General features: G+C 44.2%; 1 protein-coding gene across 2 annotated transcripts in view; it reads left to right on the top strand.

Annotated features, from left to right (window-relative positions):
* The first annotated feature begins 2,880 nt into the window (after positions 1-2,880).
* ATP2A3 (ATPase sarcoplasmic/endoplasmic reticulum Ca2+ transporting 3) overlaps positions 2,881-15,634 on the top strand; it is a 136,314-nt gene continuing 123,560 nt past the window's right edge. For both annotated transcript variants that reach the window (XM_077836373.1, XM_077836374.1), the window contains exon 1: positions 2,881-3,082. In XM_077836373.1, the coding sequence (XP_077692499.1) occupies positions 2,965-3,082 (118 nt within the window). In that variant the 5' untranslated portion in view covers positions 2,881-2,964. The remainder of the gene's footprint in view (positions 3,083-15,634) is intronic.

A 15,634-nucleotide genomic window follows, 5' to 3' on the forward strand; every position in this document is an offset into this window, starting at 1 on the left:
TATCCTGGGTCCTCCAATCCAGTTGTCATGCTGGGGGGGTTTTTTTTGGTTGGTTTTTTTTGGTTGGTTTTGTTTTTTTTCCGCCAAGAACCATCCTCCTTGTTGTGTTCACTGGTATTTACCAAGTCCTTGAGAACTTCAAATTGTGTTTCCCAAGGGCAAGGGCGAAGTCATTGTTCTATGTCACCCTACAATTAGTGCAGACAACGAAGAAAAACGACCAACCCCCACCGTATTCGTCTGTGAGGAAGCAGAGGAAGTATGACACTTCTTTTGCTAATTAGAGACCGGAATGTACATTGCTGATTCTATCAATGAGCCAAACTAAGGTGCTGGAACTTTCATTTAAAAGTAAAGGAGTACTTGTGGCACTTTAGACGCTAACCAATTTATTTGAGCATAAGTTTTCGTGAGCTACAGCTTGATGCTTGTTATGAACAAGTCACTTTTTTCTTATTGACAGGTTTCAGAGTAGCAGCCGTGTTAGTCTGTATTCGCAAAAAGAAAAGGAGGACTTGTGGCACCTTAGAGACTAACCAATTTATTTGAGCATAAGCTTTCGTGAGCTACAGCATCCGATGAAGTGAGCTGTAGCTCATGAAAGCTTATACTCAAATAAATTGGTTAGTCTCTAAAGTGCCACAAGTACTCCTTTTCTTTTTTCTTATTAAAAGTAATTCTTTAGGCTTCCCCCTTCTATTCTATGCTTCCCACTCTCTCTCTTTATTATATTCAGTTATATCTTCTTCGTATGGCCTGATGCTGAGAAAAGTAACAATCATCTACCATTACAGTTGGGTTCTTCAGTCACCCTTGGCAGTTGTCAATCCTCAGCACCTTCCTGAGATCAAGATCCTTACTGTATTAGCTCTATAAAGCCCATAGCTTGTGTGGTGCCGTACTCAACTCCTGTTGACTTAAATCTAACCCCTAATTCACTGACTTCAGTGGGAATTGCAAGTGTGCAGGTTCAGGCCTTAATTCTTCCTGGCTTTTGCTGCTACTCTTTACCACACCTTCCTTGTCTTATCTCCAGCTGCCATTTTATGATCTATATTCACTGAGCCCTTGTAATGGGACATATAATCTGCTAAACACTTGTATTAAGGCTTATATGTAACAATCAATTTTATTCTATGCAGATTTTATTTGCTGCTGCATTTACATCCGGCTGATGTGCAGACTACTGAACTGATCAGTTTTTATCCTGCAAAGACTTAATCAGTAGGCTTAACTGGCACTAGTTCCCTTGAGTTCAGTGGAGTTGTGAAGTTACAGGTACATAAGCCTTTACAGCCCTGAGGCCGTCACTAAACAATTCCTTCCCCAGAAGGCTTCTTGTGATGCATCTGGTAACTATGGATCCAGAAGGTAGGATTTTCACAAGCACTCCATCTTAGTCCTACTTTGCTTCTATGGAGGGCACTGGCAGCTGCGTAAGGACAATGCTGACTGCTTTTGAAAATCCTACACTGAAATAACGAAGACTTAGGTGCATGGTTCTGAAAGGGCACAGCTCCATCCTGTGTGCCTGCTGCTACCCCCCTCCATTTACAGCCGCCCTCTTCTGCAGTCTACTTACCCCAGCTGGGGTCAGTGACTTAACAAGGTCAGGTTTCAGAGTAGCAGCCGTGTTAGTCTGTATCCGCAAAAAGAAAAGGAGGACTTGTGGCACCTTAGAGACTAACCAATTTATTTGAGCATATGAGATTTCCTCCTCTGGCTGTGCTACATAGCTTCAACCACAAGTGAAGGGCTGGTTCTTTAGTGGGAGAGGGACTCCCCACCCTCGTTGAAAAGGAATTTGTCATGTTAAAAGAAAAGTGTTTTGTCCATTTAAAAGTGAGCAGGGCTGTGCTCTAAATGGGAAGTTGGAGGCAACATAATAGCTTTGCCAATGCGGCTTCGAGGTAGGAACTGTCACAACTCTGATCTCTGGTGGATGTATCAGAAGGCTTACACCCCCCACGCATTCACAGAGACCCCCCACCCCCCTTTGCTAGGCAAGGGCTAAGGTGATCTCAGCTAGGAAGCGAAGGCGTTAGAACCAACCCCCCCCCACATATCACTTTCCCATCCCCTCCACGAACGAGCTCTCTCTCGAAAATGCAGATTTGAAAGCCTCGCCTCGCCAATCACGGCAGGACAGGAAGGTGTGGGGGAGTGGCAGAGCCAATCAGGAGGGGGCAGGTAGCTTGTGAATGGGGGTGGTGGGGAGTTGAAGCTCAGCCAGTCTGGGGGTGGGGGCGGGAAAAGAGACTCTCAATAATCCCCAGCTGTTTAGCCTGGAGCGACGCGGTGCCAAGAGACATTCCCCGAGCAGACGGAGGGGGGGGGCGCCCGTGGGCAGCACCCGGGGGGGGGGCAGCTCCCCAGGCTCAGCACCGTGCGGCTCTGGCGGCGGGGGGGAGCGGCTTGGGGCGAGCGGCCGGGCAGGGCGCTGAGCGGTGGCAGCTGCGGGGCGCGCAGGCTGTAGCCCGGGCGGAGGGCAGGGCTGCGCCGAGAGGAGGCGGAGCCGGACCCGGGGCCGGGCTCACCTTCTAGCAGAGGGAGAAAAGGTGCCGTGCAGGAGGCAGGGAGGACCGAGCCCGGGGAACTTTAAAGCGGACTCGACTTCTCCCCTGGAAGCTGCTGCAACGCAGGTCCCCCCCCCCCGCTGCTCCCCAGCTCCCCCAATACCCAGGAGCTGCTGCCCCCCCCGTCTCCCTCAGACCAGCTGCCCCCCCGGCTCCCAGGAGCTGCTGCCCCCCCCCAACACCCAGGAGCTGCTGCCCCCCCCGGCTCCCTCAGACCAGCTGCCCCCCCCCCGGCTCCCAGGAGCTACTGCTCCCCCCCCCGGCTCCCAGACCAGCTTCCCCCCCCCAACACCCTCACGCCCCGTCCGTCCGCCCGCCCGAAGTCCAGCGGCTGCGCCCCGGCTTTCCCCCGGCCCCGTCTCTCGGCGCAGTCCGGCGGCCCCGGGGCATGGAGAACGCGCACAGCTCGCCGGCGGCCGCGGTGCTGCAGCGCTTCGGGGTGCGGGAGAGCTGCGGGCTGAGCCCCGAGCAGGTCCGCCGGAGCCGGGAGAAGTACGGACCCAACGGTGAGTCTGCGCCGCGCGCGGGGCCCGGGCAGGAGGGGCACCTGCGTGCCTGAGGGGGGAGTAGCGGGTCCGGGGGTCTTTGTAGGCTGGGGATAGAGGGGGAAGGAGGTGGGGGTATCTGTGGAGGGATACGGGGGAAAAGGTGGGGAGGTAGAGGGTTTGGGGATATCGGGGGGGCGAGGTACCTGTGAGGGAAAAGGGAAGGTAGAGGGTTTGGGGGATATCTGGGGGGCGAGGTACGTGTGAGGGAAAAGGGGAGGTAGAGGGTATAGGGGAGGGAAGGGGCGAGGTATCTGAGGGAACAGGGGAGGTAGAGGGTTTGGGGGATATCTGGGGGGGAAAGGGGTATCTGGGGGGATGGGTGAAGGTAGAGGGTTTGGGGGTACCTGGGGGGAAGGGATGAGGTACCTATGAGGGAAAAGGGGAGGTAGAGGGTTTGGGGGGCATCTGGGGGGATACAGGCAAGAGATGGGGAGCCAAGTTGAGGGCATGGAGTGTGCGGGGGTTACCTTTAGGTATGGGGATGGTGTGTACGGTGGGAAAGGTGTTTATTAGATGTGGAAGTGGATCTGATTTAACGGGGAGAGGTGCTTTGACCTGTGTGTAGGATAATGGGCAGCAGGGTGAGGGATATATGGATTAAGAGATTTGGAGAGGGCTGTTAGGTTAAAGGGACATGGGTGTGGATGAAAGGATACAGGATGTTACCTTTGTCTTCAAGAGAAGTTTATGGAGAACTGGGGTAATTTATAGTGGAAGGCCAGCTGTATGATTAGGCTAATGGGGGAATGGGTTGGGGTTCTGGTCGGGGTTGGGGTTAAGGCATGGGCCGGTTACCTGTGTGATTAGATAGGCTGGGAATTGGTTATTTGTTAAACATGATTAACGAGAGAGCTTTTTGGTTTTGTAAAAATATTGCCTATGGAAACAGTAAATAAAATGAACACACCTTGATCAGCAGAGTAAGGACTGGGAAAGCAGGTCATTTGCGGGACAAGGGGAGAGAGAGGCTTGCTTGGGAGATGGGGAAGGATTGGTTGCTCTATTGAGCATTAGGGCAAGGAGAGTGTAATCTACGCAAATCAATATTTGTTTAATTTAGGAGGCTCCCTAGAAGATCGGCTCCTCCCTAAGCAGTATTTGCATATGTCAGTTACTTTTCACATAGCTCTCAATGGGTGGAGTTGCAGTGGATGATGGAGAGACTCTAGTGGTGGGGATATGGCAAGTAGGGTGTGGATGGGTTATGCTGTAAATCGGACTAAATTTGAAAGACAGTTTTTGAACATTGGCAGGTTTTTTATGTTTCTGTCAAAAAAGAAAAAAAAAACACTCAGAAAAACTGTTAGTGAATGCAGACAAGGGAGTTCTGTTCTGCTAGATTCACACCTTGGAAAGCCCACTCTTGATGCTTTTGCAGTTGATTTGGGTTTGGGAGGAAGAAGCCATTTCTAACTGACTTCTCATGATAAGAATCTATTCAGGTTGTTTGAATTATAAATATAGGGCTAGAGCAGTACTGGTGTAGGTCCATTGTCTCTAAGGGAGCTAAGCCATTGTTTGCCAGCTGAGGATCTTGTGTGTGGCAGAAGAACTTAGTCCACTTTTATCCTTGATGTAATGTTATCAATTTCAGTGGAGTTACACTAGGAGTAAATTTGGCCTACCGATTTCAAGGGCCTTATTTTAGTTTCTTCAATACAACGGGAGTTCAAGATCACCAACAGATCTGAGTTGGTTCTTCTTGCTTCTAAGTTCTAGCCAGGGGTGCTGGAACAATTTTTATAGTGCGGGGAGGGGGAGCGGCTGCTGATGGCAACCAAGTATCTGGTGTTTGTTATTTCCATTTCAAGCCAAGGGTTGTGGTAGCACCCCCCCACCCCTCATTCCAACATCACTGGTTCTAGCACCCTTTAATCTGATCTTCATGTTTCTAGGTTAAGGAAAGTTCAGTCCAAATAAATTCTGGTAGGTGTTGCCCCATTGCATCTTTATTCCCTTTATAAAAAAAAAATAGGCATGGAATATATGCAAATCCTTACAGCTATGTTTACACAATGTTACCTGTTTCACTGGTAAAATTGCCATCCAGTTTTGCAAGTATCTATTTAATTGTCAAAGTCAGAACTTGAGTTGTTTGGCAATTTGCTTTCCTTCGATTAAATCAAATCATTTAGGGTCAAATCCTGAAGTCCTTCATGCTCAATAATCTGCAGAAATCTCATTGCAATCAATGAATTTGAGGATTTGTCTCTGTTAGAGTGTTGTGGGGACAATGGTTGGGGGAACCATTCATGTAAAGGAGAATTGCCATCGACTTCAGGAGCATCCTTAGGTGTTGAGTGCGGAATAGCACTTGAAGCACACTTCATTCAGCAGGAAATAAGGAACTCCACTGGCTCTGGATCTAGATACTGTCTTCCTATTTTCATGGAAATTCGTCTTACTCCTTGAAAATCTGACAAGTAATTGTAAATAATTGCCGCTTACCATGTCTTGCCAAACCGTTCTGTGCATTCACATGGACACATGTGGGAATATATTAAAATGTCCTTCAGTACTGAGTGAGAAAAATACCTGGGTTCTATGATAATTTTACCCTCTTGCGGTACTGATTTGGCAGGAGTGGCCTGATCCAAAGTTCACTGATGTTAATGAGAGCCTACTTAGGTCAATAAATATGACTTTGGTTCAGGCAATAGAGCAGTGGTTCTCAAACTTCATTGCACTGTGACCCTTTATGACAACAAAAATTACTACATGACCCAGGAGGAGGGGGGGACCGAAACCCTTAGCCCGCCCAAGCCCTGTCACACCTGGGTGGTCGGGGGCTAGAGCTGCCCAAGGACTTCTGCCTTGGGCGGGGGCATGTAACATTAGCACCGCTGACAAGGGCTGAAGCCTTTGGCTTTGGCCCTAGGCAGTGGGGCTTCGGCTTCAGCCCTGTGCCCCAGCAAGTCTAATACCAGCCTTGGCAATCCCATTAAAATAGGGTCATGATCCACTTTGGGGTCCCAATGCACAGCATTGTAGGTGCCCAGGGGTGCTGTGCTTCCAAAAGCAAAAGAGGCTGATAAAAAGCAAGATTTATAAGCTAAGAGAACAGGCAGAGTATTAAGTGGTCCTTGGATTTCATTAATTCTATCAAGCAATAGCTATTTAATATTGCCCTTTAGATAGGCGACCTGCCTTGATTGCGTTTCTGTCAGAAGCAGAAGGCTGTGAGCACTCTTTGACACCCAGTACATTTTTGGCTCCTTGGGCAATATTTTATTGCTGAAAATCTTAACCCAGGGCACTATTCATTATGCAAACAGTGAGTTGTAATGTGAGGCACAAGTGCTGAGAAGCTGTAAAGATGACAAGGCAACCATAAAAGTGAAACTGAAGTTTGTGATCATTTGTGGAACCCTTAGATGTGCCTGGACTTGTTATTTCCAGTACTCATATCTTACTGATGGATCTCACAAGCTATTACCAGAAAGGCATATTTAAAAAGTTATGCAGGAGGGCACCCTGTAAAACTTGTATTGTTAAAAATTTGGGCCAAAATTTTCAAACCTAGATGTCTTACTTTAGGCTACTTAATCCATGTTTTTAGACCATCTGAAAAAGATCAGGATACTTTTATTCAGAGGTGCTGAACACTCACAAATCCCACAGGCCACTTTTAGTTACGGTGCCTCAGAATGGATGTAGGAAGTTAACTTTAGGAACCCAGATTTGAAAGTGTTGGGCCTGGTATAACTGGAGAAGTCGTCCTAGGATAATAATTTTACATGTAGGGTTTGATTTGGTAAATTGTCATGTTACCTAACATGGAGAAGTTAGATATTAACATCGGAATTAACTAGGGTGAAGAGGATTTGTGTTATCCCAGTGGTCAGCAGCCAGAATCTTTATCTTCTATGCCACCAATGCAGCATCTGTGCAGAGCAGTTTGAGGTGAGAGGGAGAGACCCAGATCACCTGCACCTATCAGGAACTGATTGTGGCAGAAAGGGGAGACTAATGATGCCCCAACCTCCTTCCAGATGAGTTGTCACAATGAAGGGGCATACCCCTGTGCTGCCTTGCTGGAGAGAGCCAGGGAGTCAGGGCAGGGGAGCTGCACCCAAGCCCCTGGGATGCTTTGCGAACACTACAGAGCCTGCTCCATGTGGGCTGAAGCACTGCTCCGCTGCAATATTACCACACCTGTTGTTTTACTGCCTGATGCAGGAAAGCACGTAAGCTCTTGCTTTATTTTAATCACGTGTTTAAGTCCCAGTGAAGTTGATGGGCCTTAAGCCTGTGCTTAAAGTTGAGCATAGGCTGAAGGGCTCTCCTAAATCGGGGCCAAGGTGAGTGGCTCTGTGGAGGGTAATATATAAAATCACTTTAAAGTAGCCCTTCAGCAGCATCTTGCACCTGCGGCTCTCAAAGTGTGTTGCAAACACCAATATAGCTCGCCACATCCCTGTGTTACATGTTACAGATGGAGGGAAACTGAAGCATGGGGAGGTTAAGGGACTTGCATAAGGTTGCATAGCAAGGCAGGGTTTTTTTTTTTCATGGCGGTGGGGGAGCAGAGCTTGGCTTTCCTGACTCCCGTTTTGATGCTTTAATTGCAAGAGCAACCCTCCTTTACCCTTGTTGGTTTCACTTTCTCATCCCCCTGTTTCATATCCTTTGCTTCCTTCTAAACCTGAAATCAAACCGCCAGTTTTGTTGTGTATCGTGATCTAAACTATAGCTACATAATCCATCTGATAAAGAACCTTCTAATAAACATTATAGTCCTGTTTTCTTGTTTTTCTCCCTCTATAGGTATATTGTTGTGCTGCTGAGGCTTTTCAGAGCCATAACATCTGTAGCTGAGCCCAAACATTTAAATCTAAAGCGCTATCAATGGTGGTTGCATTTTATGTTTAATAATAATATCCTTCTTTAGCATAAAATTGCTTTTTTAATTCCAGTCCTCACATTTAAACTTGTAGGAAGAAATGGAGAGAGGACCTGTGTATTAAATATCTCCAATTAGTGGCGTGGCAGCAAAACTGTAAGATATGGATTTATGGGGCCTTTTTGTTTTTTAAAAAAGGGGAGGGGGTTGTGTTCTTGTTTCATAATATCATCGTTGTTTTTTCTGCAAAGCGACCTACAAAAGATGCAGATCTCACCATTGCAGTTATAAAAGTGCTTGGGAATCTGCAAACAAAATCTTAACAAATGAATACTTGGCAGTGTTTCCACTTGTCTGGTCCAGATAATTCCCTACTCCTTCCGCCATTGCTTTTAAACCACAGGTTCTTTTAAAAAAAATGCAAATCTATTATAATGAGCTACTGTTTCTAGAATGCATGGTATGGAATGTGATAGAAATGCAAAAATATTTCTTGCCATCTTTCCAGGTTTAAAACCAAAGGCCTGATACACCCCTTCGCTACTCTATTGTATTGACGTAACTTAGTTAATTATAGTGGAGTTACATGATGGACAGTCGGGCCCCAAACAACTGTTTGTTTAGGAAGATTAATGTTATTTTTTAATCTAAATAGTTTTCCTATTTGAAAATAGGCACAAATTTAGGGCTTGGTCCTGCAAACTCTTAGGCATATGCATAATTTTGCTCCCATCATTAGTCGTTGACTTCAGTGGGGTGTGAGTGTAGTCACATATGTACTTGAATGTTTCCAGGATGGGGCCCTAATGTGTTTTGTATAAATGATTTCGTTGGGATGCAGGAGTCCCTCTGGCAAATGGGAAAATCATTATTTCATCAACTTTCAATTTGAAATAAATAAACCTGCTTGTTCAGACTCTTTCTCTGGGTCATGCCCGTGGTTTTATTCATCAGCTTCTTTACTGGAATCGTCCAGTGGATGCATGCCGAAATCTACGCCTGAATTTTCTAAACCCTGGCACATTTCAGCAAAAGGCTTTATTACTAGCCTTGGCAGAATTTGATTTTTAATTTCAACAGGGCAAGTCAATGTTCACGGTTATCAATTGCAGTTTTCACAGCTGCACAAAATTATGAGTTTTAAGCATTTTTTTTCAATTTTTATCAATGTAAATTTTTGCAGTTGTAGGAAATTATTATGGGGAAGAAAGCTCAAGCAATAATTAATGACAGTGGACATTGAGATTCAAAAAATTAAAGCTTTGTAATGTTAAAACACACACTGTTGACATCACATATCAAAATACACAAAATAAATATCAGTATTTTTCTTTCTTTGTCTACATGTAAATTTCAGTGATCATCAATGGAAATTTTTTCCCCTCGTTTTGTCTGTGTGTATGGTGAAATCAGTGTTTACTGACATTTAGTGACAACAATCTTAACCTTCCAAGCTTATTTATTACTAATAATATTACTCTTAAGCATGACCATAGCTCTATAGTGGTCCAAAGAAGTTTTCATATTAATTAGTTGGGATTTATCTTTATAATTTGATTTTTCTAACTCTGGGTTTTGTTTGGAAAGAGGAATTCTGCTTAGTGTTTGAAATGGTGATGGTGGCGAAGTGTGTCAGATCCTGCTTCTTGGGGACTAAGAGGGGAGAAAGATGACAGAGGAAACATACCCATCAGAACCAAGGCTTGAAATAGAGGGGCATGGTATTGTGACAACATCACTGTTCTCTGTTGATATTCATGCATTTATGGATAGGGTTGTGTGATGAACTTGTATTGGTTTTATGCTGTTCGAACATCAGCACATCTTTGAGCTGTTAAGAAAACAAAACAGATTGACACAGAGGTTAAGTTTGTAAGAAGCAGTGGCACGATGCACTTGACTTTTAGATGAACTCATTTTATTTTCTTTCTAACATCATATAGTTGAGTGTGCATGTGTGTGTTATATATAATATAGCCTACGTTATATATATTTGCTAACATATTTAATTATAGTCAATTACTAACCAGCCAAGGTTACATTCAGACTCTCTCTCGACAGTAAGAGATTCTGTATCACTCTAAAATATTTAGCTTCCTGAGATGCTAGTAGGAAGAGGAAAAGCACCATTTTTTTTCATTTTCTGACTCATCCAACTCTGCTCTCCATTCCTCTGTGCATCGCCCACCTTTTCCACCCCCAAAGCACACGCTGAACAGTCTGATTCATAAACATGCCCCCTCCCCCCCCAATCTCTTCCCTCAGGAGAAATGCCAATGCATTAAAACATCTTGAGTGCCTGAAAATCTGCGTAGATACTAAACTCTATTCCTCTAATCGGGCAACAGAAAATCCAGGTTTTGATTTCTTTTTCCACTTGATAATACCTGTCTTGGTTTATGTTTTCAGAAAAAATATTTGTGAAGAGGCTAACCTCAGAAAACTTAAACTCTCTCATTTCTGTCTCAGCGCTGCAGCATTTTAACATATACTATATGAATTAGGAAAGAAGTAATTAGTTGCATTATTGTAAATAGCTATTTGTGCATGTAGGATCTGTGGGTGTGTGGAGTTACTAGTGTTAATTTTTCTTCTGCTGTTGGCTGTTCTTCCCCATACTTACTTTGTTAATTTACATTAGTAGCTCAGTGTTGCCCAGTAAAACTGCACCTATTTTTTATGAAAATCTGCTTGTCTTGAGACCTCATGAAGAGAGCTGTACAAAATATTTTTGATAACATGCCAGACCATGTGGCACTCTCCAGGTCTTGGGGTGCCTTCTAAACTCAGACTGGGTTTGCTGACATCTTTGTGACTCTGAGCCAGTTTATGCACATCCCAACATTTATGGCTGTTTTGCTTTGAGAATTTGGTTTCTTAACCCATCGTGGTTTGAAACCATTATTTCCTGTAACTCTGAGGAGGGGTTGGTAAACTTAGCCCAGGTTCAGCAAAGCACTTTGTACAGGGCCATTTCTCAAAAGAATGTTTACACTTATCCCGGTGAAGCAAAATCGAACTTTAATAAACTTCAGCCTGTTGGATCTGAAATGCTGAGGGCTGTGTGCATTAGGTACAATATGATGAGTGTTTTTCACCTTCAGATCTGTGGATCTGAACCCACTTCTTCAGTTAGAGTTCTAGAATCAGAACTAGAATGAACTTACTTGCTGGGTCAGCTGTGGTGATTGCAACTCCATCATAATTGGAGAGAGAAGTATGATATAGTGGTTAAAGCACAGGGTGAGATGTCAAGAGATCAGCATTCTAATCCCAGCTCTATGACTGACCTGTTGGGTTGGCAAATCATTTCCCTGTTCTGTCCCTCAGTTTCGCCACTTTACAGACAAGAGTGCCTCTCAGCACTCTGGTGATGTATTAATTCATTAATGTTTGCAAAAACACTTTGAAATTATTGATGGAAGAGTCAAGCAAGTCAGTTACAAAGTAAGAAATTTGCGTACAACAATGTGGTGATGTCATCTGCAGGTAAACTGAATACTTATAGAAACAGAGTTTGGGGGATAAATGGATTATATTGCAATGCTCCGCACAACTGCATTATTTGCATAGGTCATGTAAAGTATCCATAACAAAACAATAAATTCCCGTGTAATGACCTTAAGTCTTTATTATGTGAGAGATTATCTATATTAATGTTGCACCTTGAACCAATTGTTCAACATGTTTCCCGCCTACTTCTAGTAATTTTTACTCTGCTGTCTCCAAACAACTGCATGTCTGCTTACTCTTACTTTTATTAAAGATGGTTTGGTTTGGTTTATTTTTTTAATCACTTCAATTTGATAGATTCCGTTTTAGGCAAGTGAGTTGTGTTTCTAGTGACTCTCCCAAAAGTTCTCTCTAGAACATTTTTAAAAAACACCAGTGATTTTTGGAGGAAAATTTATAGAATGTAAACGGTCATTAAAAATTTCCCACAAAAAGGGTTAGGTTTTTCAGTGCAAAATTGAAGGTTTTTGAAAACCATTTTTGGTTTTAATAATATTGGGTTTGTTTTTTTCCATCCCAAAACTGTAAAAATTCATTAAAATACTTTTTTTTTTTGCTGCAAAAGGAAATTTCATTTCCATTAAAATTACTCCACCCCAACTGCTACTGAGCTTTCTTCAGCAAGATCTGTGTCTGATAGAGGTGGGATTGAACCAAATATCTACCATCTGAACATCCCCGATTTTAAGGATATTTGTATCTGAGTCAAGAAATTTATGGCGCCAGCACATCCCTGTTAGCTAGTTCCATCCTTTTGAAGTGATTGGGCCACTTGATTGTGCCTTAATATACAATTTGAAAAGACACAAATATCCTCAGGAGGCAGAGGGTGGGTGTGGGAGCTGTTATGTCCGGTGACTCTTTGTAAACCCCTCTATGTATAAACCTTGTCCTGATATTGCAATGGGGCTGTACGCTGATTGGAGTCCCTTTGCAGGATCAGCGCCTTGTTCGCTACACTCAGAATTCCTATGAGGATTCTGATAGGAGGGAAGAATTATCCAGCTTGACTCTAATCTTGATGGCAACACATCTTTAAGAAGCTGCAAACCACATATGTGCTCCAGAATTTTATGCAGGCAAGATTGTGCTGGACCATGGTCTGAAGCTATGTTAGCAAGCAGAATTGTTAGGGGGATGAAATGCTGCGAAAATGGTTCTAGCCTGGGTATAATAAATTGCAGGGCTCATTTTACAAGTCACTGGTATAATGGCATAAGTGGTCTGGCATTGAAATACTGTTTATGGCTACTGTGACAAAGTTCCTGCTCTACCTTGGTGGGTTTTGTGCTTTATTGGTGGATTTGCTTGCCTTGGAGCTTCACAGCAGCCCTCAGCTTGGTGGTTTTTCTGAATTCACAGTCCAGGTCGACTCCTCCTGTGTCTGACCAGGAGTTGGGAGGATTTGGGGGCAACCCAGGCCTGCCCTCTACTCCAGGTTCCAGCCCAGGGCCCTGTGGAATGCAGCTGTTTAGAGTGCCTCCTGGAACAGCTGTGTGACAGCTACAACTCCCTGGGCTACTTCCCCATGGCCTCCTCTTTATCCTCACCATAGGACCTTCCTCCTGGTGTCTGATAATGCTTGTACACTTCAGTCCTCAAACAGTCCGCGTTCTCACTCTCAGCTCCTCGTGCCTCTTGCTGCCAGCTCCTCACGCGCACACCACAAACTGAAGTGAGCGCCTTTTTAAAACCCAGGTGCTCTGATTAGCCTTAATTGATTCTAGCAGCTTCTTGATTGGCTGCAGGTGTTCTAATCAGCCTGTCTTAATTGTCTCCAGAAGGTTCCTGATTGTTCTGGAACCTTCCCTGTTTTCTTACCCAGGGAAAAGGGACCTACTTAGCCTGGGGCTAATATATCTGCCTTCTGTTACTCTCCTATAGCCATCTGGCCCGACCCTGTTACAATACATACAGCATGTACTTGTATTATTTGGCTGCACCTGTTATCCACAAGCGCTCTTTCCAAACAACTGTTTTTTTCCCCTTTGCTGCACTGGTGTCTAATGATGGGAGCTGAACTGAACATCTACAAATTTCATAAAACAAGCCTGTAACATCCATTTGACTTGTAAGCGATCAGACGTTTTCCTGTGTTTTATGTTCTAGCCATAATACAAAGATGCTTTCACTTATTAGGTTCTAACAATGGGATATATTGGATAACCCTGGTTATAAAGTAGACATCCGGGAGAAGGCAACATTTTCCCCGCAGCCAACACGAACAAATAGAATTCAGTCGGGGTTAACCCTTGTCATGGCTTAGAAATGTTCTTCAGGCTCTGAAATGCTAAGCAGGATCCTTTCTATAGTAAACTGGTTGCTGTTTTGGGCCTTTTATAGCACATCTACCATTCCAGAAACACCAATATGAACAATGCGTTAACAAGGTCAGGTTCATTCAAATGCCCAAACCAAAGCCCCGGTTGAGGTCACTAGGAGTCCATGTGCTTTGCATCAGGCCTCAGGGTATGATTTTTTCCCAGCAGTACTGAGTGCTTACAGCTCCATTTGAAGTCAGCAAGATCTGGAGGAACTCAGCAACTCCGGAAAAATCAGCTCTTTAAAATATTTTCAAAATAGGTAGAGGATGATGATGGTGGGAAAGATTTAAGAATTGTATCTAAAGCACACACCAAAAAAAAGGACCTTTCTTGGTGCTTTCTGAGGAGGACAATGTTGGGATTCAGTGCAAATGTTGCTGTGTCAGAAAACTAGTGTGTTAAACTGCCTGCTATCCCCTCCAAGAAAATGCATCACACAGTCCTCTTGTGATTTTATGAAACATAGTGAATTGCTGATCCGAACTTTCAGAATAACTTAGTCCCCATTTAAGCATCAAAATAACTGGCCAGATTTTTAAACAGCCTCAGCTTCTTGGGTGCTGAGCTCTCTTGAAAATCTGGCCCATAGTGCTTATGACATTGAGATTGGCAGTTGTATCAAGGGCCTGCCCAATGTGGTTATTGCGCTGCTCTGGCAGAGCCCTGAGGGGCAAGACACTCTCTCTCTCTCTCTCATTCTTGACCTTCAAGAGCTGTTAACCCAGGTGATTTTTCCCTGCAGATGAGTGTCTAGTAGGGGCTGAGTAGGGAGCACTAAGAGATTACTAGAAGTGCTGGTCTAGATCTCTAAAAAGTCACAACACACACACACATGTTGCATGTTTGTTCAGCACACTGAACACAAGTGGTGGGAGCTGGCCCAGAAGGTCTAATGTAGGTGTCAGTTTCCTGCACATCTCTTCTACGCAGCCACCATAGTAGGTTTGTATTTAATTAGCGAGTGGGAATGCATAGCACTCATGTCCTCACTCCATCCTAAGGCTTTGAAGTTCACAGCTGACTAGCTGTAGTTGAACTTCTTTACAAGTTTTATGGTGTGAATAGTCTCTCAGATGTTGTCTCTGAGGATTCCCACACCTCCCTCTCTTTCCTATTTGTATACTCTTGGAGGAGGAGGATATAGTCTTCTGAGGACTTCCTCTCCAGATTCCTGACCAGGTACCTGAAACAATCTGAAAAGAGATTTCCTCCAAAGAATCCTTCCCTGGGTTTAATACTGAACAAAGAGTATGTGGGGATGGGTCTTAAAGGCTGAAACTTTCAAAACGGTTTAGGGCATTTGGATGCTCAATTTCCATTAAAATTATTCCCCTGGGGGGCTTTAAAAATTTTGGTTTAGGAAGGGGTTGTGTACATGGGGAAATTTACTGGTACAAGTATTCTAGTATAATTGTACCCGTATAACTCCACAGGTGGACACTCTTCTTAAAGTTTCCGCATGTAGATGAGCCCTAAAGTGTGCACCCAATGTTCTATAGATGTGCTCAAAGATGCTCATAGGGAGCGGGAGCTACAGCACACAACTATGGAGTCTCAGAATCTTGTTTTCAAGGAGCTATGGGGTAGAAATGGGGTCCAGCAGATCATCGGTATCTCACCATTGACTTCGCAGATGCCGTTTGGGAGGGGCAAGCAGGTATCTTTTAAACACTGGTGCTCAAAATTATTTGTTATTTGTATTGTGGTAGTGCGTATAAGGCCAGGGTCTCATTGTGCTAGGTACTGTACAAACACAGAACAAAAAGATGGTTCCTGCCCCAAAGAGTTTATAATTATACTTTTATTTTAATTACATTTGTTGTTAGTGAG

This window comes from Eretmochelys imbricata, chromosome 17 (assembly GCF_965152235.1).
Source record: "Eretmochelys imbricata isolate rEreImb1 chromosome 17, rEreImb1.hap1, whole genome shotgun sequence".
NCBI lineage: Eukaryota > Metazoa > Chordata > Testudines > Cheloniidae > Eretmochelys > Eretmochelys imbricata.